The following is a 13057-nucleotide window of genomic DNA, read 5'->3' on the forward strand; positions in this document are numbered from 1 at the left end:
AAGAATACTTTGGTTTAGATTTATTCGGACTTTTCGGCTTCTTTGGACGCTAATTTATCATGAAATTATTTGTATTTCTGGTTTTCTGTCGAGCTACAATTATGGCGCAGTGAACAAACGTTTATGGTGTTAGTCAGTCACTTTCAGTTGCATTGTCATATCGGTTAATTTTGAAGTTATGAAGCGTTATGCATTTATAAGCGATATGCACCATTGTTTTGTAGCAAAGGCTTTGTACTTGGTCAAATAAACTATGCGTTTCTAATGAAGTTTTCATTTAGACAGTGTTACAGTTACAGAGCCTAGTGCACGAACGTACCACACAACAGGGTGTCTTAATAAGGTTATTTAGTCTGAATATAAGTAGTTGATATAGACACGTAAAATCTAGACAAGCGAATACATTAGTAAATGTTCGAACATTTTCCTTCATTTATTAAAAGAATAACACACGACTTGTATGGTTAAATTGGTATTGCTGTTTTCTTAGTCTGATTTCAAAGTGTTAACTGGCCATTATCACTGAGAAACTTGCACATACAGAAGACTCCCGTTACACTACAAAGAAGGGTCGACCTGTGTAAATGGACATGTTTCAAGTGTAAGGGGATACTGTCTGACCAAGACTTACTAGCTTATGATTATGGACTGGAATGGCAGCATTATGATTTAAAATGTGCCGGACTGAATCATGTGCCTAAACAATCTTTCTGGACGTGCTAAATTTTCAAGTTTGTTAAATGTGTATATATTATTGTCTTTATTTTGAATGATTTTTAAACGATATTTGTTACATCAGATACGATTTAACAACTTATATTGTATTTGTATCATTTTGTATGTATTTGTACTATAGAATAAATTTCTTACAATTTCCTTATTTCCATGAGCGTTTCCGTGGCGATTCCATGGCTTATTGACTCAAACCGGATGTGAGGACGATTGTCCTGAAGAGGCCCCCCATCCATGAATGTGTGGACGAACAGCCACTGCCAACAAAAAAACTTGACTTAAGAAACGAACTAACATGTACCCGCATATCCTTGGTGCTGGAAATCATTATCACCCAGATACAAACAGGTTAACTGATTGGGCAGAAAATTAAAAAAAATCAAACTATGTGTAATATATGTTTCACTTTTATTAATAGGTACAGCTAGAAAAATATGCCATAGTTAAGTATTTACATTTAAACTAGAAAAAAAATAAATACCAGTACAGCACAGTCATCCCTTCTTTATAAAAAAGATGTTAAACATACTTGTATTTTATGCCTCATTCAAGGTATTATTTCTCATTTTGAAAATATTTTGTTATGTGATTCTTTTTATCATTGTCTGGAACCTAAAAAGTGCGACAGACGGACGAACTCATGGAAGGGAGAACATGAAAGGATCACTGTGCCTCCGATTCGTCGAGCGATAGCACCATAAAATTGAAATATAGTACATTGTGAAATTCTGAACACAAAGCTATCAAGGTTTTTGTACATTTACAATGCACAACGGTTTTAAAAAGGATAAATAGCTAACAAAACCAATCAGTTCGTCTGAGGATCCAGAGCTCACACAATAATGTACTACAGTATTAAATAGAATAGTTGCTATACGTTTGTTTTTTTTATCATTTATGTCGATACAAACACTATGCGGAAAATTGTGCTATAATTGATATCTTTGATATACATGTAAAGTATTAAAAAAGAGAAATGTTTAGAACTGCGAATTATATCACCCAGTTTGCTCGCAAATTGTTGATGCCGAATAGCTGAACCCACAAAGATGATACGTGGGATCATTCATTAAATATAGTACGCTTACTCGAAATCCAAGAGTCTATTTGAAATAAAAATTTAAGTACACACAAACATTTTAAAACTATGATATTACTAAAATAACAAATCGATGGCATAATGCATATGGCTGAATTCCAAAATAATGAAGAATATCCTTTTCAATATTTCAGTTTCATAATTTTGCTCTATGCATACTCAAATCGCTTTGAAAAAATCGCTTACACTATAATATTGATGCAATTTTATAGCGGAGTGTGGATAATTCAGCATTCTTTCGACAAAATGGCTTTAATAATTTTTGATAAATATTCGTCCTTTGAATCATTTGAAAGCTACTGAAGACGTTCGTTATATAAGAAAGTTTGTGTGGATTATGACATTTGACAAAATGCTATTGATTCAGGTGAGATGGGAGAAATCTTATGTTCTGCAATTAAATTACGTTATTATTGTCACCACTAGGCTGGGCTGATATGTCAGTTGGATTTATCCTTTTTATTATTCAAAATGTCCAAAATGTATTTTTCAATGCTCAAGATACGCAGTTTTATAAATACTGAGGTATTTTACGAAGTGGGTGGGATTTTTTTTCACTACTTACGTTGTTAAAATATTTTATAACTTGGGTTCATTTAACGCTAAGAAATTAATTGTTCTAATGTACGTCTTGGTATTTGAACAAATGCTGAAACGTTGATATCAAATGAAATCTGAAGTTCTGAAAATCTGGGCTGTTTTATTCGGTTTAGTTCAAATACAAGTATATGAACTGTATAAAAACTGCGCATATTCTTTGGCGACATAGATCTAGAGACTTGGGAAGCATAAACGTATCTGAAATCATCATGAAGTTGATGAGTGGAGGGGTGTATGGTGGACCATCCCAGCCAATGGACTGTTAGAACAATGGGCCAGTTTAATGATAATAAGCCCCCAATCCAATCATACTGAATTTGCTTCATAAAACGTTTTCAGTAATTGGAACAAAATACATGTAGCCATGCCTTACTGTGGTCATACAAACACATTCGACGTTCATTATACTAAAAATATATTTTCTCTCATAATATTTGTATGTTCATTCGGGAAGCAAGTGCTATGGGTAGTCTTGTCCAAAATTATCATTGAACCAAGAAGTACACATAACTGATTTAAAGGTATATAGCAAAAAGCCTGAGCAGTGGGTCCTTATTGAAATCATTACAGGTTTGTTCTTCATCAAAAATTTAAAATAAAAAAACTGCTTAAACTCATCCAGAGGTAAAGTTTAATATTTGCCTGTAGTCTGGCAAATTTTACTCCAAAACGTAAGTTTTCCGATAGCAATTTCCGACTAAATAACCAGTAAAAACTAATTATTTGGTCGTGCACAAATGAACATGTTTGTTTCAGAGCAATTTGCAGAATTCCACCCGAATTGTTTCATTTCCAACATCTCAATACAGTAGCCATTATACTCTGTCTGCCGTGAACTGTCTGATTGTCCCGGGTTCCAGTGCTGTATTATTATTGTACTGTCATCGGAACTCCACACGAAGTCGTGACCCTTTCCCTTGCCACCTATCCAGAAGAAATGGCCTGCAATGGATAAATTTGATCAGTGGATCAGAACAAGAATGAATCGAATTCCGAGAGATAAGGAAGCAGTATTAATAATTCGAAAAGTTTCCCACAGAAATAAGACTAGCATTTAACATTCATTTAAGATTTCTTTAAAGTTGAGAACTTTACGATTCTAACCAAGAACCCAGAAAGGCAGAAAGAGTATCATTATAGTATTTATGTATGGCTTTTTCCATATTGGCCCTGTAACATGCCCGAGGTATCAATAATGGTCAAGGATGACTGTAGTGGCCCGAGGCAACGCCGATATTGTATACCTGCATGTGCACTCCCTTTATTTGTGTGTCCAGCAACACTAAGAGCTTTATGCATGGCAGTGTTTATACTATCATTACGCGTTTCCACCATACTGCTATTGTAACGTTGGCAGTGATCCTGAAATAAAACGTAAAATGGATACCTTTACCCTTCCAATACACCAGGTCTGTACTGTAGTTTTTAGATGTTGTCTTAACTTTTGTTTTCGTGTCATTTATGACTTTGATTTTGTCCAACGATTGTTGAGATTTGAATAAGGTCCAATTGATGAACACATAATCCTTTGAGCGTATCACATAACTGGGCAAGCTACGGATTTGTTTTATTCGAAGTTTATAAGGTAGGTAATTGTCGTTCAGGTTTTCAAGTTATTTATTGAGGATATTGATAAAATGAGTTTTAAAAACGAATTGTAATATTCAAATAATTTTAAAATATTATTGAAAAAAATGGCATTAACGCTGCACGTCGTAGAAGAAAGGTGTTTTTTATTAAAGATTCCAACCTTTTTCTACAGAAAAGGATTTGTATTGCGATATTCAAATTTAAGATAAGACAAGAGTAATTATTTTTCTGGTAGTTTCAAATGAGCAAAATTGATTTCGATTCCTTATAATTATTTGTTGATTTCATTTCCGAAAATTTAGCCACTCAATATCCCTTTTTTTAAATTTCGCACTGTTTTTCCTTAAAATCCCGAAAGCATAGCAAATTTTCTTTCACTACCATACCTGTGCATCCATCCACGTCATACACACTTCGGAAATAAGAAAACTATAATTGTTCTGGTTTATCCATTTGTCATGAAACTTGTCTGAAATATAAATATAAAAAAAAACAAGAAGCCTGAAAGAAAAAATCCTGCAGTGAAAACATTGCATTGTTTTCTTTTGTTTGATCATATTGGACTTTGTTAATACACGCTTTTAGGTTTTGGTTTTGTCTTGTTATTTGATTTAGTTTCAATACAAATACAATGTTTGTATTTAAAAGCACGTGCATATTTTAAATCAGTAAAATGTTTTTTAAACAATTATGTTTAATTTCGAAATTTCTTAATTTATATATCAATACATACTTAACATCTGAGAATGTGATCAGATGTTTTATATTTCCTGTAATTACGTCAGATTTGTTTTTCATTATTAGGATTTCAAGATTATTCAAAATTCTTTTAACACTCAGACAGTTACATTGCAATAAGTGGCAATCAATAATATCAGTTATAGCAAAATAACGAATATTTCTGCGCAGCTACCAAAAGCACTGATTCCAGTGAACCAAGGGTTGAATTCGGTTCAACACATTGAGTTTTATGATTATACTTTAAGGGTTTATCCTAGACGTAAGTTAAGTTACAAAGACCAGGACAAACGTATAACTTACAGGTTCTGTCCAAAACCATCCATTTCAAGTCGTTGTTGAGTACACCACTCTGCATTGCAGGACTCTTGCTGCTAAGCTTACATTGGTTAAATTCACGATGATAGCTCACAGACAAACATGTGGACACTTCTAGGCAGTAAGCAGCACACTGCTCTTTAGAGCGAATATCTGATTTTGTTAGGAGTGTGTATTGGTTGTCAAGTCTTTTGCTTTCGTATACACGGAAAAGATCTTCACGGAATTCACAAAATATCACTTTAAAATGTAAAAAGTGTACATACGACAGAAACACCAATTGTGTATCCATAGTCTCGTTTTCTACCTAGACACCACCGTTCCTTTATATTAACTGCTTCATGTAGCCTAGGATGTTAGCTGTCGCCGAGGGAGAAAATGATGCGATACCTTATCTTCTTATTAGGAGGTTAGGAAATTAAAATGTTTCAATTTCGCACTAAGTCTTTGTTTATGCTAGAAATTGTAACCTGGCAATTCGGAAATTCTATCGATTTATTTTCCAAACTTGTATGAAGTCTGCTTTCTTAAACCAACATTGCATTAACTAATTAAGTCTAAAACTATTGTGATATTTGCGCAGATCCTGTTACAGCATAAAGGTAACATATGTCAGTTTATCAACGATGACAAATGATTTTATCATTTGCTCCATTTTTTGGTAATGAACTGAATTATCTAAAGAAGTCAATACATTATAATTAATGTTAAAATGTTACACCGTCCTATCAATAGAGGATAACATGACGAACAAAATATCTTATGTTTTATCAGTGGTAATGACGCAGTAGTATATCCAGATAGATCAGACAAGGGTGAAATGCGTGCTCATTATCTTATGGTACATGTATAGTGACAGTTCGTTTTTTGAGTTGTGGAGACATGTAATGGCAGCTTGTACCCGGTAGTGTAATGCAAGTCGTGTACAAATGCAGTTGTGGTTTTTGTGTTTTGTTAGTTGGCAGTTTTTAGTGGAGTCCGAGTTGCTCGTTTGCTTTTGTTACTTTGTATGTATTATTTTCGTTACATTATGTTCTTTGTTGTGTAGAACCTTGGTTCCCTTGATTAATCTTTGGCACTGGTGGTATTGCGTTGTTGTTATTGCTTTGTGGTATTGTCGTATTATGGCATTTGGTAGTTTAGTGTTACTGCAGTTGTTTTTAGTGGCACCGTATTTTGCAATTGGGTTCTTATGGTATCATACAATTATTGCTAAATGTTGTTGGTGGTTTTATGTAATTGTGACTAGTTGCTACATAGTTGTGCGGCTGGTTGCTGTATGGTAGTTTCGTGTAACTGTGGCTGGTGTCTGGTTGCTGTATAGTAGTTTCGTGTAATTGTGGCTGGTGTCTGGTTGCTGTATGGTAGTTTCGTGTAACTGTGGCTGGTGTCTGGTTGCTGTATGGTAGTTTCGTGTAACTGTGGCTGGTGTCTGGTTGCTGTATAGTAGTTTCGTGTAATTGTGGCTGGTGTCTGGTTGCTGTATGGTAGTTTCGTGTAATTGTGGCTGGTGTCTGGTTGCTGTATGGTAGTTTCGTGTAACTGTGGCTGGTGTCTGGTTGCTGTATAGTAGTTCCGTGTAACTGTGGCTGGTGTCTGTTTGCTGTATAGTAGTTCCGTGTAACTGTGGCTGGTGTCTGGTTGCTGTATGGTAGTTTCGTGTAACTGTGGCTGGTGTCTGGTTGCTGTATAGTAGTTTCGTGTAATTGTGGCTGGTGTCTGGTTGCTGTATAGTAGTTTCGTGTAATTGTGGCTGGTGTCTGGTTGCTGTATAGTAGTTTCGTGTAATTGTGGCTGGTGTCTGCTTGCATCATTTAATTGCAGTAGGTTTCACGTACAACTAGCGCGACTAGCGCAATTCTAGGGTAACGCTTTAGTAAAAACTTCTTTTTATTTTTGGTCGATGGACATCGAGAACAAATTGCAAAAATGTATGAATTTTTAATGAACAAAAATCAACATATGAGACATAAACAGTATTACAAAACACACATACACCAAAAAAAAAATCAAACAAAAAGAAACCAAAACAAAACAAAACAAATCAAAAACAGAAAGAAGGAAAGAAAATATATGAAATAAACTTCTTAAGGAAGGCAGCAACATTCGTGTCTGGCTCTGATGACAATCCATCTGAAATAAAAAGAAGTGTGTAAATGTATGGGCCTAGAGTATACCCTACATTTACATTGCATAAAAAACTGTCGATTTCTTTTTCGAAATCAATTTTCATGGAATTTGTGTACTCATGCATGTTTCAGTTTTGTTCTCATATTTTAAAGGCTTGTTTACATATTGTGGTGGAACTATGGTCGAATTGTTGAAGATTTCTTGAGCGCGTTGTCCTGTTTGAAAAACACCCTAGATTCGCCCATTACAATAGAACCCTTGTTGACTCTAGCTAGGAAAAATAATAAACGATTTAAAGATAAAATTAGAGTGAATTGAAAATAGATATATAGTTGAAGTCAATAACGTTTATGTCTTTCAAAAATAAAATTCAAGACTTACTCGAGGAAGATAACAGCAAGAGATGCAATGAGAGTACAGACATAGGCAAACATCATTCTAACAACAATCATCATAGGTAACTGGAAAATAGAAATTAGTATAATCAACGAATAATTCGTTTTTTCTTTAACTCATGTACACGTCCTTGTCAGCCCATCGTTTTGCAGTGTTGTATTGAAGGTTAAAACAGGGCTAAATCTTGAATCCAGACGGTTTTCAGATTTTTCAAAGATAAACAGGTTTTTGTGAAAGACATAGATTTTGCATGCATGTACAAAGTGTGCATGTATCAATTGTTAAAATATATTTTGATATACATAAAAACGTAGTGCTTCAATGAAAGTTTTTGTGGTTTCTTTATTTCGCCTCTCATTGTAGTTATTACCTCGACTGCTTCTTGGAAGAGACAGATGGTAGGGGTAGGCTGGTATGACTGATAAAAAACTGACAGTATTCTTTTCCACACCATCGTAAGATATCCGACATCCTCTACCGACATGGTGCTACAAAATAAAAAGATCATGGAACTGAACGTCTCAAGCACTAAAAGCAGAGTAGATGACATCTTCTTTTTGGGAAAAGTATTTCAAAGCTTACCACATATACGAAACAGCTTCCCTTGTTACATATACTGATATAAACAAGAAAAGTAACAACTGAAAGATGGAGAGAAGTCGCTTATCACGACCACCCGCCATCTCTAAGTCCGGGTAACTGAGGTACTGAGTAACCTGGCAACATGCACTCTACAGTGACGTCTCGTCAGTGACAGTGTAAACGGACAGTCCGACGCTTTCATTTTACAGCGCACTTCAAACAAATCCTTTAATATTTGTAAAAAAATGGATAAAATCATAGACCTGCTAAAGAGATGCTCTCTTATTAAGGTCCATGGTAAAATTAATATTAAATGGCTATTTTTTAATCTTTAAACTTAGAAAAAAAGATGGCCATGTCACTCGATCTTTCATGTGTAATGAGGTGGAGGTCAAGGATTCTTAACATTTTTTCATGTAAAAATAATTAAATTCACTCTTAATCTGAGGACTGTGAATACAGATGTAAAAGGGGTCATAAGAATCCCTCCTGAGTAAATTATCTTTTGCTAACTTCATTGTTTTAATGAACTATAAAAATATACTTCACGTGCCATCTTTTGAAAAATAAACATTTTCTCAAAATTTCCAAAATATGCATATTTCCAAGATTTTTTTATTATTCTTGATTTTTTCTTATTTCGGGAGGGACTGAAGTGGCCGGAAGCAGATGATTTTGGCTGTTACTAGAGTTTTTGGCGGGAAAGTTAGGAGGCCAGCCTGAGTTTCACTTTCACTTTGACTTTTGAATGCGTATGTATCACACTATTGCACACATGTGTTATTTTATATCCCAACGAACATTATATATGACATACGATGTAAAGTATAGTTATGCCTCCAGTCTCTATCTAATGATAAGGCCGGAGTTCTTATCGTCGGATCTCTAGTCTAGTACTGGATCGAATCACAGGCCAGGGGCTTGCTCCCACTATCAAATATGCAGCCACACTATAATCACGAAAAGTGCAATTCCAGAAAGTTCAGGGTACACGTGCTAAATTTAAGTTTTTGGGGTTATTTCTGGACTGGAATATATAGAATTCCACTAGCAAATTTTAACTAGCAGTAGCAAAATTGATATTCAACTTACATTTAGCAAGTATTTCGCCTTAAATTTGATCACTGCGTCTTGATAGGATAATTTTTTTTGCTTGGTTTAATGACTGAACAAGTCATATTTCATCTGATGTTTACTCCTGCCTCTCCTGTGCCTCTGTAAAAACAGCTTAATCATAATCAGAAGCGCAGGGATTGTACCCAACAATTGCAGCTTACAGGGTGCAGAGACTTAAAATATCAGGCTTTACCTTAAAATGAGTACAGATCTATGTCTAAGCCAGAGACCGTGTGGCTGATGAGTTCAGGCGTTGGACTTAAAATGACCAGGTCAACACTTTTAAAAAGGAAATTCTTAAGTCAGACTCAAAATACCTTATGTCACCAGTTCATTTCAGGAACTTCTATGCTGTTTCTGAATAATACACAGCATATAGTCCATGTATATGATTCCTTTTATATCAATTAAAATCTCTAAATCAGTAAATATGCTTCAGGTAATGATAAAGCTTAATAATATTCTATTATTACTACAAATAAATATAGACCTAGACATTTTTTGGCCATGAAAGATATTTAGTGATAATTTGCTGTAAGAATATTTTGTCTTTTTCAAAAATGGATAAAAAGCATATATATTTTAAAAATCTTATATACATCTATGGAATTATGTTTTAAGCAGAATTATTTTTGAATGAGATTGCAAATTAATTTTTGGACAGTTGAAAAAATTGTGAAAAATGTAAAATGAAACAAAATTTGTAAATGTGTGTGAAGTTTGATTCTTTTTAACTTAATCTCATATCCTTACCTGTTAATGCCTTAAAAAAATATGTGTTTCCGGTAACCTGACCGACCCTAACTTTTTTATGGTGTCGGCAAAAAGTAAAAAAAATCTGGAATTTTGGCGTTTTCCGTCACTGAGTTGCATTTTATTGTATTTAAATTGCTCTCCGGTGTGGACACCCATTATCACAGTAAGAACACTATGGTGAACGTTCAAGTTCAGTATTAGCAATCAAAATTGCGAAATGTCAGCACTTGGAGACTAAAAACCTACTGATCATAGTTCTTTGATTAACCTTGATTTACTTATGATCACTAGGGCTTATCTGTATTGATGAGCCTCCCCCTCCCAAAAAAAAAAAAAACAAACAAAAAACAAAAAAAACCCTACCTATCTACCCTAATTTTGAAAATCCTCCTATTTGGGGGGGGGGGGGTTGGTTTCCCACAAAATCTATCAATGAGAATTTAGAATTGTAAGATATGTGGTAGGTTTTTGGTTAGGATTACAAAATATTTTGCTGATATAAAATTTAAGAATTAATATAATTTTTACATAATAAGATTAACATCCAGTTTAAACATAAAAAAAAGTTCTTAATTATATGGGAAATGCAAATTTATTATTACAGTTTTAGTTTACATTATGTTATCTTTGAAATTGATTGTGTCAAATCCCCTAGCGGCTAGTGCTAACAGCATTTTGATTTTGGAAACCGTGGACAAACTTTTCAAGAAGTTCAAAATTTTTTGTCTTTGGAGACCAAATTTTGACGTTCCTTTCATTTTCAATTTTTAAAAAATTGTTGTGGTTTTCCATTTTCAATTTTTCATTGTTTACATGAAGTTGGTGCTATTGGGAATAGTGCAATTATGAACACTATTGATAAGTATTGTAATGTCATGGTTTTATCTACGTTACATTGTATCTATGAAGAAAACTTCTCCATCTTAAATAAAAGTATTTGATACATTGATGTTGTATCCTGATATTCCCCGGTACAAAACAGTTACGTCATTCATCAAAATCCATCCAGTGGATCAAACAAGTTCCCTCAGCAAAGTTGCCATATTCAGGGTTCTCAATAAGTTTTAAAGTAGGTGGCGCCATTGAGGACCCTCAGGCCCGAACCGAGTGCTGAATTGATTCTAAAATTTCCCACATACGGAATCTGTGATACGGAATCAGTACTGCATTTGAAAAAAAAAAAGATCACGTCCACTACAAAAGCGCCGAATTAACCACGATTAAAGTTTGTTTCCTACTGCCGATCACGATAAAAAAAATGGTTATCAAGGAAACTAATCTGCATTACAATAAACACCACGATCGAATGTTTCTGACACAATTTTTTATGTATGAAACATGAAATAACGAAACATTTTGTTTTCAATTTAATTTTTTTTTAGCAACAAAATAGTTGGCACCAATGTCAGAGTAGATGGCAAAATTGCCAGTCGCCAGCACTTATTGAGAACCCTGCATATTATGAACAGAAAATTGACAAAACAGTCAAAGTAGCACTGATCTAGTTAAGGTTTGATGATTAAATGTAATTAGAATAGATTAGACATATTCAGGGGGAGGGTGTAGGGGGTTGGCACCCCTCCTTTTTAATGGAATATTTGTCATTTTCATGTGTAAAATTGATAATAAATGGCAAATAATGTTATTGCACTCCCCTATTCCTGAGGAACCCCTGGCTGGCATCCCTCCTTTTCAAAGCATCAAAGATTTGTAGATGAAGAATTGGTCATGCTGTTTTTATACCATCCACTTTTAAAGAAAGTATGATACATGTAAATGTATCTGCTCAATCACCATTCATTAATCCACACCTATTTCTTAACAGTTTTCTCTGCAGCCACTTCAAAATATTTTGGTCAGAGGCTGTCTGTCTATCCCCCCACAGTTTTCAGGCAATAACGTAGATGATATCAAAGGATCTTTTCCAAACTTTGCACAATTATCAAGTATCATAGAATACAGATCAAGTTGGAAATTGATCAGATTATTGACACAAAAGGTGGAACCATTTAAAATTTTTTTTTTTTTCCGTAGTGACTTGAAATGAAGGTTGTAACGCATATACAGAAAGTGCCATCTTTTTTAACTTAATTGGTATAGTGTTATTTAATTAGAATTATCTTTCTTGGAGTATTAATTATGGAAAACCTTCATAAGCTCGTATTCAGTTAATTCAACAAAGTTTTCTATATAAAGTTTTAGAGTTAAGGGACTTAAAAATGTGCAAGGTTGTATGATGTGTTTTAGCTTTGCTTTTTTTTCTGACTGACTTAAATATGTATTGTTAACCTTTTGTATATTTTAATTATTATCATAATATCAAGACCTATGACTTTTTAACTGTTTATACTATTACTCCCCAGACTCAAAAACATTATATATCATTATTCCAAAAAGACAGTATACCTAGATACAAATATGTAGTACTTGGTGTAGACTTTGTAAAAAAAAAAACAATGCCATGTCATCTTTCAAATACATTGTACACAGAAGATATTGTCAAAATGCTGGAAATTTTTTATTGGACAACATATTTGTCTAGTGTGGTGGATGTATTCCAACAAATGGCTAAAATTCCAGAAGGAAAAAATTTTGCTCCTCTGCTCTTTGACCTATTCCTTCATTCTTATTAGGCTGACTTTATAGCTGATCTTATCCAAAAGAAGAAACATCATTCACCAAATCCTTTGATCTCAGTTTCTGTTATATAGATGACATATTGGCTTTAAACAATCCTAGTTACGGGATTTTACACGTCACATCTACCCCAAAGAAAATGAGATGTACAAGGGCACTACAGACACTATTAAGTCAGTCTCATATCTTGACCTACACTTGGAGATTGATGGAAAAAAAATCTGATGACCAAATTATACGACAAATGTGATGACTTCTCATTCAGTATTGTCAACTTTCTTTTCATCTGTGTCAACATCTATTCAGCACCTGGGTATGGAGTTTTCATATCTCAACTCATACATTATGCTAGAGTCTGCCAGA

General features: G+C 34.1%; 3 protein-coding genes across 3 annotated transcripts in view; 1 reads left to right on the plus strand and 2 right to left on the minus strand.

Moving 5' to 3' along the window:
* Positions 1 to 1139: 1139 nt before the first annotated feature.
* On the minus strand, positions 1140 to 5513 carry LOC148626988 (uncharacterized). The gene is made up of 4 exons (XM_088564886.1): positions 5063 to 5513; positions 4408 to 4490; positions 3676 to 3793; positions 1140 to 3373 (listed from the first exon to the last, which is right to left on the minus strand). The coding sequence occupies exons 1-4, from the start codon at positions 5367 to 5369 to the stop codon at positions 3147 to 3149; spliced, it is 735 nt and encodes a 244-aa protein (XP_088421012.1). The 5' UTR covers positions 5370 to 5513; the 3' UTR covers positions 1140 to 3146.
* A 1489-nt stretch (positions 5514 to 7002) lies between these two features.
* Positions 7003 to 8293, minus strand: LOC148626989 (uncharacterized). Its single transcript, XM_088564644.1, has 4 exons — positions 8186 to 8293; positions 7974 to 8091; positions 7589 to 7668; positions 7003 to 7210 (listed from the first exon to the last, which is right to left on the minus strand). The coding sequence occupies exons 1-4, from the start codon at positions 8284 to 8286 to the stop codon at positions 7165 to 7167; spliced, it is 345 nt and encodes a 114-aa protein (XP_088420770.1). The 5' UTR covers positions 8287 to 8293; the 3' UTR covers positions 7003 to 7164.
* Positions 8294 to 8918: 625 nt separating this feature from the next.
* The window catches only part of LOC148626990 (receptor-type tyrosine-protein phosphatase delta-like), a 176808-nt gene continuing 172669 nt past the window's right edge, over positions 8919 to 13057 (plus strand). The window contains exon 1 of the mRNA XM_088564908.1: positions 8919 to 8937. The gene's annotated coding sequence lies outside the window, so the exon portion shown is untranslated. The remainder of the gene's footprint in view (positions 8938 to 13057) is intronic.

Source organism: Perna viridis, chromosome 1 (genome assembly GCF_037379345.1).
Source record: "Perna viridis isolate PV_CMFRI_1.1 ecotype Kerala chromosome 1, ASM3737934v1, whole genome shotgun sequence".
In the NCBI taxonomy this organism is placed as follows: Eukaryota; Metazoa; Mollusca; class Bivalvia; order Mytilida; family Mytilidae; genus Perna; species Perna viridis.